General features: G+C 40.7%; 1 protein-coding gene across 3 annotated transcripts in view; it reads left to right on the forward strand.

Annotated features, from left to right (window-relative positions):
- The first annotated feature begins 577 nt into the window (after window positions 1-577).
- Window positions 578-20414, forward strand: part of LOC117155277 (uncharacterized) — a 32867-nt gene continuing 13030 nt past the window's right edge. For 2 of the 3 annotated variants that reach the window (XM_076623463.1, XM_076623464.1), the window contains exons 1-4: window positions 6491-6944; window positions 9596-10527; window positions 11520-11750; window positions 18064-18177. In XM_076623463.1, coding sequence (XP_076479578.1) covers window positions 10224-10527; window positions 11520-11750; window positions 18064-18177 — 649 coding nt within the window. In that variant the 5' untranslated portion in view covers window positions 6491-6944; window positions 9596-10223. Of the gene's footprint in view, window positions 914-6490; window positions 6945-9595; window positions 10528-11519; window positions 11751-18063; window positions 18178-20414 lie in introns of those variants that run through there. The other variant, XM_033331095.2, reaches the window with a different exon arrangement.

Below are 20414 nucleotides of genomic sequence, written 5' to 3' on the forward strand. Positions count from 1 at the left end.
CGTCAAAAAACTATCTACCCCCTCCCCTCCCAAACCGTGCCTAAACAAAACCATTAACAACTGGCAAAATGGAAAAAACGTTTGCAGCTCATTCGGCCTGACATTGAACCCATTAGCGTGAAAGTATCCGAGGTCAGCTCGTCGGTGCGTCTACCCCCGCGTCGGTAAAGGAAACAACAAAATTTGGCGTGCGCGGGGGTGTATAGGGTTGGTTTGCATGCGCGGCCGCGCGCTCACGGCCATAATAATAATTTTTACAAGCCCGCGTGTAATCAAGGCTGCGTGTTACACATGTTCCGTCGGTGGCTGCCCCTACTCGCACCGCGTACGTCCCCCGTCTTTGTCGTTGTAGGGGTGGTCGTGGCACGTGGTAGGGGCGGTTGATCGCGGGAAGGGGGCGCGCACGGTCGACGGAGGGGAGAGAGTTCCAGTTCCAGTGGGGCGGTCGTGCTCGTTAGAGCGAAACTACCCTCTACGGGATAGAGACGAGGCGGCTAACCCCTCTTTGGGGGCGAGAGAGGCGACGAACGAGGGAGGGGGCGGCGTAGTATTCACGCGGCACGGTTGCTGTTGGTGCTGTGCTGTTGTTGCTCCTTCTGCTCGTGCCCCGGTACCGTTCTTCGTGTATTGTTGTCCAATCGAGCGTACCGACGAACCGGTTTCGAAGCACGCGCGCCGCTCTCCACGCATGGTACGCCGTAACTTTTTCCTTTTTCCGATCGCGCTACGCACTACGCCGCCTCGTGACACGTGCCGTTGTTGTTGTTGTTGTTCGACCGATGTGCGTATTTCGACTACGGCCGGCTTGGTGAGAAGGTAGAAGAAGATGTAGATTATGGTGGATGTGATTTAAGGAACCAGTGTCTTCTGATCGCTATAGGATTCTGTAGGTTGAATTTGTTGGTTGAATGGGGTGAGTCGTGTATTAGGATGTTGGTTCATGTATGTCAATTTTAGCGAAACGTGCATTGCTATTTGGATTTTTAATTGTTATGCAGAAACACTCTATTTAATAAGTGGAAGGATTATTAATAATTAATTAAGTGTTGCTACCAGTAGATTCCTTCTGACGCAATGATCTTAAGAATGCTTGGCTTCTGAACAGTAGTATTATAGGTAGAATGTGCTGTTGTTACGATGAATATTAAGTTTTGCGAGATATTTTTCAAAGACACTCTTTGGAAATTGTCCTGGGGAGGAGATATCGTATATTCAAAATTTGTTGTTAATCGTTCTTTCCTGTCGATTCATTGATTTAAGGAACGAGCGTCTTCTGATCACTATAGGATAGTAGATAGGATTCTTTGTTATGGGATGAACCACGTAATACGACATAAATAAATTGTAATTTTTATAAAAGGTGGCTCGTGATTCGAATTTTGAATTGCTACATAGAAACACTGTTCAGTAGCCACCGTGTAAGAATTACTTTATCTTAAGAAATAGTGATTCATAGAACGAGTGTCTTTTAGATACTGTAGAAAGCTGTAGCGGTCCAGAAATCAAATACAATTGATAGAGTAAAAATATGACATTGGTATGCTTTAAGTTTAATGAAAAGTCTTTACTATTTACTTGAACTCTGATTTTTATAAAGATATTTATCACATTTATAAATCACATTAAAAATGTTCTGAAATATATAATTTTTCAAAATAGAATAATAAGTAAATTAATGGAAATATGTAAGAATTTGCGGTAGGAAAAGTGGGAAAGTTACCGCGTGTAGAATCTTGACTGCAAGGGGAATAGGGCGTCGGTGGTCGGACGCGGCGATCACGCGAATGGGCTCGATCTTTTTGTCGCGTTTCACCCGCTCGTTTTCCATGTGTCGTTCGACCGTGTGCTCGTTTTACGAGCATCGATTTCCGCGTAACACGGTTTTTCGATGAATCCCGCCGCGTTGCGTGATCACGTTCGCTTCCTTTAACGACACGTGCTCCGGATTGCGTTTCCATTAGTCTCGTTATCATACTCTCGATTCCTACCGTTCTGTCTCAATATTTCCAACTATCCATACACTGTAAAACTATCTTTCCTTTTGACGAAACAGTAAATTCCACGTAACGATCGATCAAAGTTCGAGATCGAAATAGTTTCAAAATATCTTTTCGAATGTAAATTTCTGGATATTACTTGTGAAAGAAAGCCGCCTTTCGGATATTGCTACTTTTGAGATTTGAAGTATATGTACCTCGTTAATAGTACATGGAGCACGTGCTTCATTCTAACCCTAGAAACTATCATTAATCGATAATGGAGCTATTAATTATTGTCATTATTGTCACATGGTCTGCTGCGCTAATCTAGCGATCTGAATTGACTGACAGATCTCCACATTTGTCTCGAAAGCTATAACAGACGTCTAAAACTCTTTCTAATATTCTTTCTTCCGCGTATTATTATACATTATAGAATTTCATGAAAATCTTTCAATTAGTTTAGTTGCTGTTAGATTATACACGACTGACACTTTTGAAGTTCGTGTGTTTTGATAAAAAGATATAGGAAAAGAAGCAAAACATTTAGTATGACAAACAGACACTATTAATTAAAAGAAAAACATGATCAACATTATCTAAAAGAAAAAAAAAGAGAGGAGAATGAAGTAGCCATATTTCAGTAACTTGAATACTGAACTACTAAATCGCAATACTTAATCATTGTAACATGTGACAAAATATTAGTCAGATGGCATCTAAATTCTCGAGAAATTTTAATTCTTCTAAAATAAGTCACCTCTTTAACATCCTGGAAATATATAATAGTTACTTAACATCCAAGTTAAGAAAAAAGTTCAGTTCTCCCAAATTTTAATAAACTTCCAACACATCAGTGTACTAACAATTCAATATTCTCCTCTTATATTTTCCAACCATCAAATTACACATGTACATTACTGAAAATTGACCACCATACGAAAATTATTGTATTTAAAGTAAACAAACGAAATAAACAAGCTCCATAAAAACGCCAACAAGAGTAAGAACAGTAGACAGATCTTGATCTTACTTTCACCGTGGATGAATTTCAATTTTCCTAAAATAAAATACCAAACGCTCCTTGCTGCTTCGACACGCTAACAATTCGATATTCTTCTTTGGTATCTTTCACCGTTCGTTCCACATTATACACCACTGGAATTAATGCCATAGACAAATTGTTTTGTTCAAAATAATCGAATCACGACCCGTGAAAACAGTAACGAGGGGAAAATCGACGATGGTAAAAAGAAGTCGAGCAGGAATATTCCGTGGTTGGCCGGTCGCGCGCTGATCGAAGCGTGACGAGCGGTAATTGAATGTAGGTATGGCATTTGCATTGACAAGCTCCAACAGAGATAATTCGAATCTCGTCGAACGCAACGGTCCACACGGGCGTTAGGTCGTTTGTCAATACGACGACGGCCGTCCGGTTTCCACGTTTCCACCATATCGCTGTTTGTCACCGTCTCGTCGACGATCGTTCGCCGCTGAATACCGCTACTTCTCTGCCAGTTCGCGCGATTCATTCCGCGAATCTCGTTGCTGTTATTCAAATAAGCGACAGACTGTTGGGCTACCATGGCGCCAGGCTGCAACGTTCCGTCGTTTTCGTTCTGATTCCGTCAGCCTAATGCGCTTCGATGCTCCACGGTGGTTATATTCGTTCTCCTCCCATTTCACGGTTTCAGATCAATGATATTATATTTCGATACGTTGACATTATAGAAAACATACACCTCGCTATAGAAATTCAGAGATATGAAAATTCCGAATGTAGGAGAGTTCGTTCTGTGTTTTAAGGGTATAATTTTTATTGCAGTAGACATTCTGAGAAATAAAATGTTTTAATTTAGAAATATTGAATATTGGGATTTGAAAAACAGAAGATATAAAACAATTGACAGCCAGCTTACCTTATAGCAAGGTTCTATAATTATCTAATTATTAATTACTCATCCAGCAGCTTCGGTTCTTGGTCTAAGCGCAGGAAGTAGGATTCCGCTTGATTTCCTAATTTGGAAAACGAAAATTTTTGTACAAAAACTCTTCTGAAGAGTATGAACTTGCAGAGCAAGAAAATTTTTAATTTAAAAAATGCAAGAATTGAAGTTGGATACTGAGATTTGAGGAGCAAAGGCTCTAAGATATTTGAACGATATTTGAAAGATATTTGAAAGAGGCTCTAGATCTTAACATTCAGTGAGATTTCATGAGCAAACGTGTAGTTCCAAATTTTTTTTTATTCTTCACAAAATGCAGAATATCTGTTTATTTTTGAAGAGATAGACGATTGTTCGAGCAAATGAGAAAGATTGATGGGTAGCGGGGCATCGATTGATACGATGTGGGGGAAGAAGCATCGAAGATCGAGGAGGGAAGTATCGATCTTTCGAGCGGAGATCCGCGCGCGTCAATCGTACGTGTTTGCCTGGCGGCAAGTCCGCGACCGGCTGGCTATCGTCAGGATATATTCGCACAGGAAATGGGTAGTTCCATTGTTTGCACGTTCGTACAAACAGTGCAGCTGCGAGGATGCGCCGACCCAGCGGTTCTCTCTGTTTGATTTTCGAAAGTGAAGCTTCATTGTAGCGTATGTCGGTGCAGTGTATACCGTCGTGTCTGCTGTTTTCGATCGACCAAGCTGAAGAATCGAGAGAACACTTCCAAGGAAACGTCTGTGACGTGTCAACATTTCGATGACGTGCCGATTTTCCACGAAGCTTCTGATAATAACGAGCCAAGACAGAACCAATCATCTGTGACTTTGCGAGAAATTCTAAATCAAAAATTTTCAGATATCGTGTGGATATCAAGTATTCTTGGAATACTCATCATCCAATGTTCTTTAATTTTTATAATTAAAAATTGCAAAATACAATTTATAATGTAGTGGCTACAAAAAGTATTTGCAGGTTATCTTATTTTTCAACGAAGCATTGTTTTTATCAGGTTTTATATTTCATCTTCACAGTATCGAATTTTTATAGTCATATACTACTAAATGATACATAATTTAATTTACTTGCACTCAATTAATCTACTAGTCACTGTATAATTTTCGATTAGGTACTGAAACTACTCAATTCTATATTTATATCTTCTATTTTTCAAGTTTCGATACCTATATCATATTATCAAGTGGGACTTTCTTACGTTGTAAATTCTTATTCCCCCGAGTTTCCATAGTGAAACTTTTGTTTTCTAAATTAATGGATTAAGAAGAATCTTTTATTCGTGTGGATGCTGCATGTTCACAGTTCATCGCAGTAGTCATTATGATTATTTGGAATACAGCAAGTATTTCCACCCTCAATTTCGTATTTTACAAAAATTGTTAGATCGCTTTCCTCTTTGCGGTTGATTATTGGATTTTATCCTACGGTTAGTTACCACCAAGAGTACCTACATTCGGTTCTATATAATTTACGAAAAGCGTCGGAAAATTTTATTTGCTTTTCGACTTTCTAACTAACTGTTTAATTCATCTTACTACAGATAAACAGTAATTTTTACGTTTTACGAAAAGCGTTAAAAAATTTCAAGCGTTTGCTTCTCTGCTTTACGATTAACGATTTAACTCGTCATCCTACTATCGACATACGATATCTATTTTTCTAATAAAACAATCCTGGACACCTCCTAACGTCTGAAATGCAGAGCGATCAGAGCGCGAGTGCACCGAACGTCAGAAATTTGAGTTAGCAGCGTCGAAAACCGCGAAACCGGGAAACCACTGGGCTTTGGGTTTCGAGTTGCCGTTGAAAAACACCAACGATCCCGCTAATCCGGTTGGAGAGTCCAGTTACGCGGGTGTTCTCGATATTAAATCGCGGGGCCCTCAACCTCATATCGGCGGGTAAACGAGAGACGAGGGAGAAACAGCGGCGGGGAGGGAGAGGGTGGAAACTCTCTGGCAAACACCCGAGAACAATGATGATGACGCTCGGTCCGTCTCCTCATTAACTTTCGACTAATTAAACGCAACGACGCTCGTTACGAGGCGAGACGACGGTCGGCGCGAATTTTGGCGCACGCCACGACGCGAAAGAAAAAAGTCGCCGACCGATTCACCCGGTGAATCGATCGATCGATCGAAGTCGTCCCCGCTTCGGTTTAGCTCCGCTCCGCCCCGCGAGCCGTCGGTCCGTCGGTCCGTCAGACGCACGCGAGCCACACCGCAAAAGGGTCGAAACGAAAGGGGTGGGAAAGAGAGGGCCGTGAGTATGAGAAAGAGAAGGATAGAGGTTAGAGAGAGGGTTAGGGGTCCGGTGGGAGATAAAGCGATAAAGAGCAACGGAGGAGAAAGAGAAAGAGGGCCAAGCCAGCCAGAGAATGTGAGACGAAAAGAGCCAGTGGAAGAGAAAGAGAGGATACGCTTGTGCGACGAACGGAGACGAACGCTCGCGGAAGGAGTGGGGTTGCTCACGGGGTGTGAGAGGAACCAGGAAAGGGGAAAGGGATGCTGCGTGTGTTGGCATGGACCAGTGCGTCAACGGCTGTTGCCTCACACGAACCGCCGAAATTATAGTTAGTGGCCCCGACGGGTATTTTCAGAGACGACTGTGACTACCAAAACACGCCAGCCTTCTCGGATTCTCCGCCAGCTATCTCGGAATCCCTCGTGTCACTGGAACATTCCAAGATATTCTTCGAACATTCGGAAACTTTGCGGATTTTCAGACGCTCTGAAGATGAAAATTGTTTAGAGTTGAAGTGTGCTGAATTACATCGGTTTCTTTGGTGGGATTTTGGTGTACATCGTTTGGTGGATAGAGAGATTGCAGGTTGACAATAACACGTCGTGAACTTGTATCTCGTTTATGCTGGACCGATGACAGTAGAGAAGATTGTGGTGGATGGAAGCTTTGCTGTGGAAATCGAAGGGTCCATGAGAGTGAGGTTTTGTTGCGGTGAAGATTGTGATAGTCCGTCGGTTGCTGCGGTGAACACGGCCAGACAGTGAGTGCGATTCTTTCAATGGAACTTGTATTACTTGGTGATTAGGTCCATGAATATGCCGAAGAATTTAATCAAGAATTTCTTCTCGCTTTTTCGAAGCATCTTTCGAATTCTCCACGAAGGAAGATTCTTCTTCCTCGATGCTCGGATGTGTCATGGATTTAAGAAGAAACGTCAAAAATCGTCTTAGCGATATAACAAGCTTCGCAATTAGTGCGAATGATATTACCGTGATACTTTCAAGAGTCGATGGAAATATTTTCTCCGGAAGTGGAAACACGAGAGTAGCCCAGCAAGAGATTTGAATGCGAAGTTAAGCGAGAATCTTATCCGTCGCCGTGTCGTTCTTTCAGGAGGGTCGTAAGATTCTTCTCCCCTCTATCTTCATTAGCATCGTGCTATCATAATCTCTAATCGTCATCTTCGAGTCAAAAGACTCTTTGAAGAAGTCTTCGAACAAGTACAAACGTTTCTTTCAAAGATCTACATCAACAAAGTACATTGGTCTGATTATTTACACACGGAGTTCCTCAGCCTTCAAACTCTTATCAAACAATTGCATACCTCTAATCTAATTGCCATCTTATCAAACATTGGTATTCTTCGACAACAGTTCCCCTCAAAAATCAACTTTGACAATGACAATTATTCTAATCTACATCCGTAGACTCCTAAAACAGAAGACTCCGTCTCAAACTTTCGTCAAACAGCTCCATACTTTATTGATCTAATCACCATCCTCTCAAACACCGAGAATCTTCGACGAAAGTCTCTCTAGAGAATTCACATTAACAACTCTAACCGATTGCTTCAATTGCTTCAAACCGAATGCTTTAATCAGACTGGATCTGAAGACTTTTGTCTCAAACGTTTGTGAAACAACTTCGTATCTCTAGTCCGACCGAAAGATTTTGCATACGAGTTTCTCCAAAAAATCCGCATTGATAAAGCGAATTAAGCTAATTACCTACGACGTACGAAGCGAAGACGCGTTGCCTTCGTGTGTTCAGCTAAGGAGTGGAAATCCGCGAATAATCAGGCGCCGATCGCTCGTTATCGTGCCCGATGGCCTGGTGATCCGCGACACGTTCCGATGACAAGTGGCTGATTAGGAGCGGCGCCGGAGTGTCTGAACGATTACCGAATCCTGCTCGGTATCTGACGGCGCTATCCTGGCCTGCCACTGACAGAACAACGTGGTAACGTGCCACGTGCACTTTGACACGCGGTTGTTACGTGCGTAGGGGTTGGATATCCATGTGGCGTGTGGGGGTTGCCTACCGGCGGGCGTTCTTTTTCCCCTATTTTTTCCGTCCCCACCACCAGCCCGCTCCAACCCCTCCTGGAACCACCTGGATCCGGTGTGTCAGCCCCGGTGACGTGCGCAAAAATTACTGAATGAACGGTGACGTCACCGGCCGACCCGCGTGAAAAGTGTGCGAGTCGTTCCTGTCCGTGTCAACCACTCGTTTCGTCTCTTTTTCTCGTACGTGGCACGCTCGCCACCCTATCTTCCCTCTCTTCCCTCTCTTCGTTCGGCGTCTGTTATTCACCATTTTTCCGTACCAGCTTCTCGTTTCGCGTTTTATCAGCGGCGACGCGATCGGTTCAGGGTGTATCGCGTCGGTTCGAAGCTCGATCGAGTCGATTGAAGGGCTCCAGGCGAGATAAAGGCCCTTGCTAGCCGTCGTTAAATGGATTAGAAGCGGAAGGGTTGGTCGCACCGGCGACGGCACTACACCCTCTGCCTCGAGACTCTCCTGGGACCAACCCTTTCTCCCACGCTTTTTTGATCACGCTAACTGGTCTCGATCTTGCCCTTTTCGAAGCTATGCTATTTTCCGAGTCTCTGCCATTTGGCTTTGACCATGGTAAAATGTTGTACGAAATTTGGTTTGAATGTTGGAGGATGCAAATAAAATGATTGGGGAGGTTTGGAAATGTTTTATTCTTGAACGGTGTAGAGGTAGAGACTTGAACGAGTTGCCAAGTATAGTATTATAAGTTTCATATCTTAAATATAATACTACAACCGAACTTAAATGTTATCACACGTAACTCAATTTTTAATACAGTAGAATTTCGTTTATATAAACTCTAAATTTTAGGGCTACTTAATTACAATCATAGATAGCGGGGAGAACTTCACTAAATTATAAAAAGTTGAAAATACGTGTCTCTCGTGTTTGGCATTAGGAATGCAGGAAATCTCTAAGCAGCTTCTTTTCTGTATTTTTTGTTACATTTCTAAATCGTTTGTTTTGAATTCATTTTATTACATGGACCAACGCTTAGAAACTTTTCTAACATCTCCTTCTCTCTATATCCTCGTCTAGAATTTTATGGAAATCCTCTTTGATCTTTGAGCAGTATATTGCGGTGTAAAAATATTAGTCAGTTGGTATTTAAATTAATTAATGTCCTTTCAATATTCTTTTCACGTTATTCTTTGTAGCGATTATTAAAATATGTAAATTGTTGCGTTCAACATTATAGGATCTGTGAAAATAGTAACTGACAAAATTCACATCATAGATAAATTATTGTGTTTAAAATAATCGAGCCCGTGAATGTAGTAACTACGGGACAATTGTCTTTCTTCCCTAAAAATCTCCATTATCTACCTTTGACCTGAATTTTCTTGGTTACAGGTGAAACCAGGAGATCGAAAGTTTTCTTAGATGCTTCTGATGTTTGCATTAATCAACGCGCGAGTCTTCATTACCGCAAGATAAAATTTCCTGTAAATAGTGTTTCTTGAAGAGTGGGCCGCTGGAAACAAAACTTAACAAGCTGCAAAGATCCAACAAATCAAGTAATCTCAAGATCCAAAGAAATCAACTTGGAAGATCCTCGATTCACGCCATTAAAAATTAACTTAAAAGCTTTCATCCGTAAGGATCATCGAACTTTCTAAAAACTACCAAAATCTCCCAAAATCTCCCATAATCTTCCACAAACTCTTCAACGTCATTATCGAAGCAAAATTTCCGAAAGAAGTACGGAAGTACTCGAAGAAAGAATAACACGAGTACATATACAAAGAATTCTTCAAGATTGCCAAATGCTATTCTGAGCTCGCCGTTGAAGTAAAATCTTCGAGAGAAGAGGGTGTATCAAAGTAATCGGAGAAAGAATCGTCGAGCGTCGGGCAGCGCCATGTCAGGTCGCGAAGCCTGACCCAGGAAAAGGTGTACCGGGTGAGGATCCTCGTAAGAGCCGAGAAGTTCCAGCAGTGAACCGAATGGAAGGATGTATCATCCGGCGTTCTGACTGCCTATGGATATATTCGGCCGTTGCAACGGCGGCGGTGGCGGAAGCACGGTATCCGGAAGCGGCGCTGGCTCGGTGAGGGGGTCCAGCAACGAGTCCAGCTGTGGAACAGCGAGTGCTCCCAGCGAGAGCGGCGGAACCAGCGACAGGATGCAGTTGACAGGAGCCTCGGCTCCTGGCGCTGCCGCCTCGCCGGAGTCGGGTGTTTCTCCTTTGACCGATGCTTACACCAAGATGACCAGCGACATCCTGGCCGAGAGAACCCTCGGTGACTTCGTCAGCGAGCACCCTGGAGAACTCGTTCGGACAGGTATACGCGAGAAACGATCGGTATACTGTGGATTTTTACGGGTTTATGGGAATCTTTACCACACACCGTATCTTCATTTACGTGAATTTTTATCGAACTAAATTTTTCTGCGCAAGAATCTTTTATTATATATCAAACGCGTTGAATGATTTTTTTTTTTTTTGAAAAGTGACACCTACATTGTATCTTATTTTGTTTACTCTAGTTTTAGTATATAAAACAGGCTCCCTTTTGTATAAAAATTGAGTTTAGTAGAAATGTAGGTGGATAGAGAGACAAGTTATTCATTAGGAAAATGTGTAAATATAGATGGAGTCTACATACTGAGCCGAAATTGTAGTTGGTGTCTGATTGCGATCGGTTGGATCTACTTACAATTAGTTGAACGTGTAAAGTCTCATGTGAACGAAAAATTATAGCTATGGAATTTTCTGTTATATGATCGACTTGTTTATGATTCGGATCGTTAACGATCCAGATAAATGTTCTGTCGCACAGATAATAGAACACTAGTAGGTTTTGCATCTTTAGATTTCCCATAAATACATAAATATCCGCAGTATTTTGTTAGAATTCGCCCGTATCTGTGCTCTTATTAACAGATTGTAACATGTAAAATGTTTGATGCTTAACGATTCGTATCACTTAATCCTAAAAAGGATACAAAATACACGTTTATGTAAATGTTAGAAAGATTCAAATTATGTGTGAAAGACAGAGTTTCAAGCTTTCAAAGAAAAAGAGACAGAAAGGCAAGATTCAAAAAGTTAAAAAATGTTATATATCACAGTCTGCATGTATAACTACATATAAAGTTAGTTATCAAGTAGACAGATAATAGAGAAACTTTTCAATCGAAAAATATCTTCGTCCATGTCGTTTAACCATAGTCAGAAAATTAATTAATATTGATATACGGGAGGCGATAGATGTCTGAAAATGTTATGTTCCTGGTTTAGTTGTGAGGTTAGGTATATTTAATTTCATTACAGGGTCCCCTCACTTGGTCTGCAGCGTATTGCCAGCTCACTGGAGGTCCAACAAGACCCTTCCAGTAGCCTTCAAGGTGGTGGCTCTAGGCGAGGTCGGCGATGGCACTTTGGTCACTGTTCGTGCTGGTAACGACGAGAACTGCTGTGCTGAGCTGAGAAACTCGACCGCTCTGATGAAGAACCAGGTGGCCAAGTTCAATGATCTTAGGTTCGTCGGGAGAAGCGGCAGAGGTGAGTCTTTTATCCAACTAATTTTTAAAAATCTGTACCTTTGACAAAGCGTCAAATGCAAACGACCTTTTTCCTCCTCATAAAATTTGAATACAGAAGATATTTTCACAAATTTATCTACAAAAAAGTCATACATCAAACGATCAAGAAAACAATCTTTTCATGCGACAGTCTCGTTAAAAGAAAAGTACCAGACTACAAGTCACACTATCTTCCTTTTCCAAAATATATTTCCATAGTTGTTCGTGGTAACGTTATGCAATAGCCAAAGTGTTCTAAAAAAAGCAGCAAAATCATTCGATAAATATTAACAGTCTTTGCAAAAATAAACACCGAGAACTATAAGTCCTAGCGATTGTCCGTAGAAAATTTGAATCCAGATATTTCTACGAATTCATCCACGAGAACTTGATGCACCAATCGAACAACATCTTCGAGAAAAAGGCATAAAATACTCTTGCAAACACTATATAGCCTCCCTCTAAAATTCAAATTCAAAGTTTACTTCCCTTCTCGCGAGAATATTCTGCAACAGTCAAACAGACTTCGCAAGAAGAGCCACGTAACTCGTGAAATTAGTTCGCAACGAATCCGCCCCTTTCTTCTTCATTCACTAAACTACGGAGTTGTTGATCTTCGCGTTGACACGCTGCGTTACGGGAAGAAAACTGTGGAGGAGGGGTTTGGCGGGAAGGAAGCTCAAAGAATTCGGCCGCGTAGTAAGGGTAGGTCGCGGACGCCTTCGCGACGACCCTCGTTTTTCCTCGAGGAAAAGAGTCCTCTCGTAAGCGGCCGCGACGACCTCGAAAATTGGACGTTTCGCAGGGGTTGCCGAGTCGTTGATTGGTGTGCCAACCGAACTCGAGGAGACGACGACGTCGTCTTGGGGTGGGTAATGGGTTTTATTTGTCCGCACCACCGCCGAGCAACCTCCTCTTTACTTTCCTTCGTCGAAGTCTCGCCCCCTGAGAACAGGCTCGTTTCGCGCGGAAACGATGAGAAGGGGCTTGAAAAGAGCCGACACCCCTGGAAACAGGGACGGCCGATATTAATTGAGGTTTCACTTTATTTTAATTAACGTTATTAGGGTTGTTTCGTGCCTGCTGATTAGGTAACTCCTTTGACCTACTTCGAACATCTCTGTGAAAATCTTTCGTGTTTTGCTTTTTGGTTGTGCGGTATATTGGATATTGAGACAGATTCTTTCTATCGAAAGATTTTATTCTTTTCAATTAGCACACGTGTTACACGGATTACATGGACGTTTAAGGTTGCAAAATATCTTTTATTCTTCTTCTTTACTTTATTAAAAACGTTCCCTTCATGTAAATGCTGAGAGCCACGGGTTGTTCGATTATTATAAAAACAGATGACATCTTCTCATATGCAGACATTTTTCTCACGAATGAATGATAGAGTTAACTGCTATGATTCTTTTCCAACGTCTCAACTGTCAATGACTAATATACTCTTATTGTCAGTCGCAGTTAAGATAGTTTATTTTGTATTGAAATCGCAAGACGAATGGTAGAATAGATTTAAAGGCTGAATTAGGGTTGAAAATAGGGGAGAGGGAGGACGTTCGAAACCATGAAATACCCGAATTTTCTATCCGACAACGAGGGGGTTGAATCCACCCTCGAGCTCACAGAAGCGCGCCAGTCATTTGTCTGGGATTAGCTCTCAATTGTTTTCGTCGAGCGCGGAATTAACATAAGCTAGGATGAAGAATGTAAGAGAAGTGTCTCTCGTCAGGATTCCTGCGACTCCCTGGCTCCTTGAATATTCCCTGGGAGAACCGATGCGCGCCAAACTCTCCAGCGAATCCCTAATGATCCTACCGTTTGTCGAACTCGAAAACATTCCTCTGTATGCATGTGACGGAAAGGTTAGCTTTCATTCTGTTTCCGGAAGGTTCGAAAACTATTTTGCAATGGAAACGTCAACAGAATTCTTTCCTCTAACAATCATGAATATTCCTTTGTATGCCTGTGTGATAGAAATTTTAGGTTTCGTTCTCTTTCGAGAAGAATTGAAAATTATTATGAAGTGAAAACGCTGAGGATAAATTTCTTGGAAGAAATCGTCCAAAAAATTACGACACGTACTCTATGGTGTTTAAAATTAAGTAAATTTGTACAAGATCTGACGAGACCCCGTCGCTAGATACATAGGTTTATTCGCGAGTAGAAAGTTGAAGGGTATCCGTCTGCTCGTAGGGCTGAAACTATAAGCGCCCAAATGATCTATCTCGTTACAGAGCTTAGGGTTGAAGGGGGTGGAAACGATCCAGACCTTGCCGCGATACAGCTGGCATTGTAGACGAACGTGCGGGAACAGGGCTATAGCTTATCATCGATATTACAAGATTCTGGCACGACGTGTTCTGGTTTCTTCGAATCTAGACTATTTTAAGAAAATGGAAAATTAGGAAGAGAATAGTAGAACTGTCATCTGTAATACGTATGAAATTTAGCTCGTATTACAAACAGTTTTATTAACGTAACGAATTCTGATTGCTAATAATTTTCTTAATAATCTGACTGTGAGGTATTCTAGTACGTATGAATCATTACGTGTAATGAACGCTTGATACTCAATAAACTTCGCTGTTAGTGCTCGCTCACGTGTCTCGATTTCACCAAAAGAATGGCATCTGTTAGAAGTTTTAAATGATACGATTCCAATAATTATATGCAATTACATAATATTCCGCAAAAGTTTGCATACAATGTTCGCATATTTATATATTTCGTAATTTCGTCGTATTTGAAGCAAAACGGTGATTTTGAAGGAAAGGTGGACCGGTTTTCGCTGACGGCAGTTCATCCTGACCATAATCAATTCGTTATCAGCGTACAATAGCACATTTGCGATTCGTTTGGGAAAATTGAAATTAATTAGTTAGCTCGACAACGGACCCGCAACAATCTACACCGTTCTGCTAGCCGTGTACACGCACGGTTCACATTTTCCCTGAGAATCGTATGTTAACGAGCGTTATCAGGAAATCGATCTCTACACACTTTTGCCTATCCTCCTTTTTTTCACTTACCTTCATCCACACTCGGCAACAGTTCAGTTTAACTCTTTAATGTTTATCACATTCAATCCTTTACTCGTTTAGAGCAATTTCTTCCATTCCATCACATTAGCAATTGATACGTAAATTTCAGAAAAAGTCCTAGAAAAAGTTCTATATATAATTTGAGCATACAGTAGAAGGTAGAATTATTTGAGTGATCCAAGTTTCAATATTTAGAACTTCAATCTTGAAGCTTGCACAGAATGACTAAAATTGTTGTATATTATGAGACACCGTTAGCTCCTGATATAACAACGAGAGATTGAGAAAATATCGTGTATTTTAAGCCCAGCAAGAGAATTCGTTTAAATTGAATCTGTTAACTCAATTTCTCTATTGTAGTTAGCCAGATTCCTAGAAACGAGTATCTACCAATAAATATAGTAGCGAATAAAAGAATGTTCAAAATTGATACTGTTTAGGAATCGCGAAGAAACCGCGAACACTGTTGCGATTTGATTTTTGATAAAGACGACGCTTTTCGGCCAACGATTGGCACAACGGACTTGGTGGCGATTAGAATCGTTTGCGCTCTCCAAGGGATCGGTCGAGAATTTGTTTGAAAGGACGATCGTCTCGTTTGTAAAGTCCAGTCACTACATTTATCCTTTAATTACTGCCTCTACCCGCCAGTGAGGTTTCATTGGCTAACCTATGCAGGTGTTACCTTACAGGTGTCATCACGTTTAATGGAATTACAGAACAATTAAGTAAAATGTTCAACATATTGGTGATTAAATGTCATGTATACCTCATCCCTTTCTCTACAAATATACTACAAATTTAATAATAATATTTGTGTTAAATATTTTTTATCGTACTACAAACTTCTATCACACATTACAATCATCTATTCTGAAGTATATATTATATTTTTTCGTTGTGCTTATTAAATATAAATTCATTTTGTAAAACCATGTCTTTCTATGCTTCTTATTTTATAAACTCTCTTTCACCCACCTCTATGTGTTAGGTGATTAATTGGATTATACATTACCGAAACCAAAGACGAAGTCTTCGGGAAATTAGAATGTAGAATCTTTTACAATGTAGAGGTTGAGCTCGAAAGGGATATTCGTTGATTGAACATGAGATCGCAAATGACAGGGGATATCTTTGGAATCAGGCAAGGGATGTTTCGATAAAACGCTCGTTAAAGAGGGGACAATGTTGCGTTAAAAAAAAGTGGTGCCACGCAGAACACGGTGGTTGCACACGCAGAGGTTCACCGCAATTCCACGTGCACCCTCTTTCACTCTTTCTCTCGCCCTCATCGTTTCTCACCCCGAGTGGATCGCTGATCGCGTGGCTTTTTCTATCCCACCCTTCCTGACGCTTCTACACGATTCTAAAAGTGAATCACTGTTATCCGCCATACGAGTTCACACAACTCCTATCACGCTATCGCATCTAATTCCTTTATAAATGACAAACATTCCTCCAAAGAGAAGTGAGAGGCGACAAAGAAATAGAGAAGAATTATGGTTCGAATTACATTCAATCTCTCGTCGTGATTATTTCATACTTATCGTTAGTAAGTTACATTCAAAGGATATCCATAATTTAGTCATATTATTGTAAATTTTTCTAATCAATAACGTGATTATCTCCTTGTTACATGTATTTCTATTAAATTAAATTTTGATACGAAATAATTCAATTTTATATTATTCTGCAATTGCTTTGCTATTGTTTCATACAACTGCGGTTTTAGGGAAGATCGCAAAGGATTCACAGAGGTCTGGAAAAATAGTGGAGTTTCTATGAAAAGATTTTACAACAGTCACCAATGATTTCATTGATTATTAACAATATTATCGAATTTTGGCAAGTTACAAATTAGAAATTAGATGAGAGATTGGAGATTACATAGTTCTTTCCTATGAATTTACGATTTTACGACAATTACCTGATTCGAAACTCGTCGAATTAAACCAGAAAAGAATAAAACTATAAATTCTGACTCGTAACTTATGAAGACAGATTCGTGACTTGTAAAATTTCACCGATAATATTAATTCGTAGTCATAACTTGAAAATGGCAGTAACAATTAGATGGAATAGATGCAGTAGATAGAACTCACGTAACAACTTACAGAGATATAGACTTATTATTTTTCAAACAGACTACTACGTACTCTAAGTCATAAAATTTTTGTTCTGCGAATTCGAGGAAACGTTTTGCAACTAGTTGAAACTTCTTCCTTTAGACGACTGTAAGATTATTACTCGTGGTGAAAGCAGGAAAGAAAGGGAGAAAGTATCGGGGGAATAATGGCGAGTGTCGAGCGTGGCCACACGGTGGTTCACCACGCGAGCTTCTCGTTTTCGAGCGGGGAATCCCGTCAGTTTGTTGCAAGTCACGGCATCCTCCATGGCCGAGCCCTGGCAAACCTTTTCACCCAACTGAAGTTAGTGGTTCCACGGGCAACCCTGCACACGTAGGTATCACCCTTGGTGCCAGTCGCCGTGGAACCATTAAAGGTCACCCCCAATAACTTCGCCCCTTCTTTCTTTCCACGTCCTACGATTCTCGATGAGCAATTCCCCGCCACCCAAGTTCGATTTTCAAACCGGTTCATTTACTATTCTCTCGTTGTAATTTAGAGAACAAGTTATTTGGAACAGGGATAAACTATCATGTTTCTGTTTAGAAATTAGAAAACAACTCTTTTGTTTTTTTTTTCTTTTTTTTTTTTTTAGTAAAGAACTTCAATATGGAATTGTTTGGAAAGTTTGTAGCTTTTTGAGAATTGTGTTGTGGTAGATTATGAGAGATTCGGAAGAGGTTAGATTGTTATAAATGTTATTATGAATTTTAAATAACATTACTTTGTAAAATACGACAAAATAATTTGTGCATATCTGGCGATAACGATGTCTTGAATCAAAGAGAAAGCGAAAGAGATACAGAGCAAAAATTCATCAGCTGCCCTTAAACTTTCACGAGTTATGCAGAGTAAAGAGGGTTGTTTTTCGTCGTTAGGTCCCTAATAGGCTTTTTAACATAACTGGGCTCAACCACCCCAATAGGACGATCGTGTTGGCTGGTCACCATCACCGTCGACGACGCCCTCGATACATTACCGACGGTTAATTTGGTTACTACCAGAGTTTCGGTCGGCCAGCCACGTTTGCGAACTTCTGTTTCAATCTATAACGATAAAAAAAAAAGACGACAAAATATAATGCGACGAAAACTAATATTTTTGTATCTCGTGGTTTCAGGGAAGAGCTTCACGTTGACCATCACCGTGTCCACGACGCCACCGCAAGTTGCCACGTACACGAAGGCCATTAAAGTAACTGTGGATGGGCCGCGAGAACCGCGATCCAAGACCAGTGAGTATCACTGTAAGCATTGCTGTTCTTATTTATTATTTAAATTACACTCCACTAGTGTTAACATCGGACATTGAGGTGTTCTATCGATTTTGTTTACGAGAAATAGTTGTATCGATTTATTGGAAATTATTTCTTGATACTTCGAGCTATCCGCGATCCTTAAAATAATTTTTAATTCAAAAGCAAATCGTACTTTCGCTATTCGCAATTTATTCAGCCATTTTCAAACCTATCAGTCAACAATTTAATAATCTCTTCGCCTGATTCTTCAAAGTTTAAGCATTTACGGGTGTCAGTTTTGTTAACATCTAAATTTTTCTTAATTTCAGTGTTAACGTTTATGTGTTACGATTGATTCACGATTTAAGGGAAGGTTTAAGCTTCTGAAAAGCGTGCAGACCTCAAAATCCACAGTCTCGTGCAAATCTAAATTTCTCCTGATCTCGTAAACTTTCAACCTATTACCACCAGCTATCTCGAAACTTTGTACAATTTTTTCAACTCTTCGCAATGTTGCGACATGCTATAGCTCGTGAAAAAAAAATTGAGACTTGGTGCAGGTCGCGTAACTCGCTCCGACGGGAGGCGTCGAAAGCCGCAAGTTGAAAATGGCCCGGAGGCGGCGGTGCGGTTCGCTCGTCGGGCTAAGTTTCGCGCAATTGCCATTATTTATAACCGCGGCCGGCCGCCATAACATTGATAAAGGGCTGCGGCGTTTAGCCGCGGAGATATTGTGCGTCGCCTGCGAAGTTTGCCGTCTCGTTGAAAGAGGAACTGCCGACTAGCCGCATCCTCCTTCGAATACAACGCGCTTGCTGCCTTCCAGACGCACAATTACCACCCCTAGCCGTCGGTTATTTCGTGGCGACGTGTGTCAGCTTCCTCGTTCCTTCGGAACGTTTGCCCAACCTTATACGCCGAATGGAACCGGTATTATGTCAGAGAATCGAAATTTACCGACCCCTTCGCTGTTTGTAAATCTACGCCCAGACGCAAGCCACCGAGATTGAGCTATCGAAGTTGCAAGGGATGTGAAAGGAGAGGGGATCGTCGGTTATCGATGGATGTTTCATTAGGATTTACGAGCTTTTGGAACTTCTTCCTGTGTGTTTGCATTTTTTCTTTTTTTCTTTTTTTGTTCTTTTCCTTCTAGCTTTCTTTTCTGTTTTCTTTTAGGATTTTTAGTGGCACGTTAGTTCCGTACGATTGTACATCGCATTCGTTAGAGAATATAAAACTATTTTGGCTGTTTCTCTCTTGTGAAACGTGTCTTTACTTTAACCCACGAAGAGCCAAACAACAGTTTATGGAAATGTCGTAAATACTTCAATTTTTTTAAATTTCATCAAATTGTAGATTTTAGATGGAAGAAACATGGTACCTAATGAAAAGAATATTATGGAAAACCTTGGAATTCTATTTCACAGCTACAATTACAACAATAGTTAGGATTATTTCAATGTATCTACATGTACTTTTCCTTTTATGTGGAAACTATTTTACAGTAACATTTCTAATGAAGCATTCCTACAGAATATGGACAGTATATAGAGTATAGAGGATTCCTAGCGCTATTAAGTGCTAAATTTCTCTTGTATCTACAAAGCGAATTCAGAAGTCATACTCCAAGCCAATTCTTGCAAGCATTTGCACTCTTTACACGTCGAAAATAGCTGATGTAACATTGTTTTATATTTATCATGCACATCCGTCCGCCTGTTCGGACCACCCACGAAATCGTCATAAAATACCTTAAATTCGTGTATCGCAAAGTGCACGCGAAGATTATCAAAGGTTCGTAGTTCATCGACTTAAATACATAAATTTTATTTGGATTATTAGAAACTTTATGGCAATGTAGATGGCCGTAATGGAGAATACTATAAAATGAGCGGCGCGTTGCATCTGCTAGAAACAAAATGTTTTCCCCGAAATAAAGGGATCTAGTCGAAGGGACGCGGCTCGAGATAAAAGGGTTACGTGTTGTGGGTGGTCGATCGGCGTTTCTTTAAACCGACCGCTTCCTCGTCTTTGACACGCTCCCTAATTTTATTACGTCTACATCCTCCGACACCGGTGAAACGAATTCAGAGACACGAGTATTAACTCTTTTTGGTTTCGTTCCCTAAATTAAGAATTATTAGTTCTTTGTAGTTTCATGGAGAAGCAGATTCGACGTTTTCTCTCATTCGATTCTCCTCAGTTCTAATACATCAAAACTTTTGTGTTGTAAA

This window comes from Bombus vancouverensis, chromosome 12 (assembly GCF_051014615.1).
Source record: "Bombus vancouverensis nearcticus chromosome 12, iyBomVanc1_principal, whole genome shotgun sequence".
Lineage (NCBI taxonomy): Eukaryota > Metazoa > Arthropoda > Insecta > Hymenoptera > Apidae > Bombus > Bombus vancouverensis.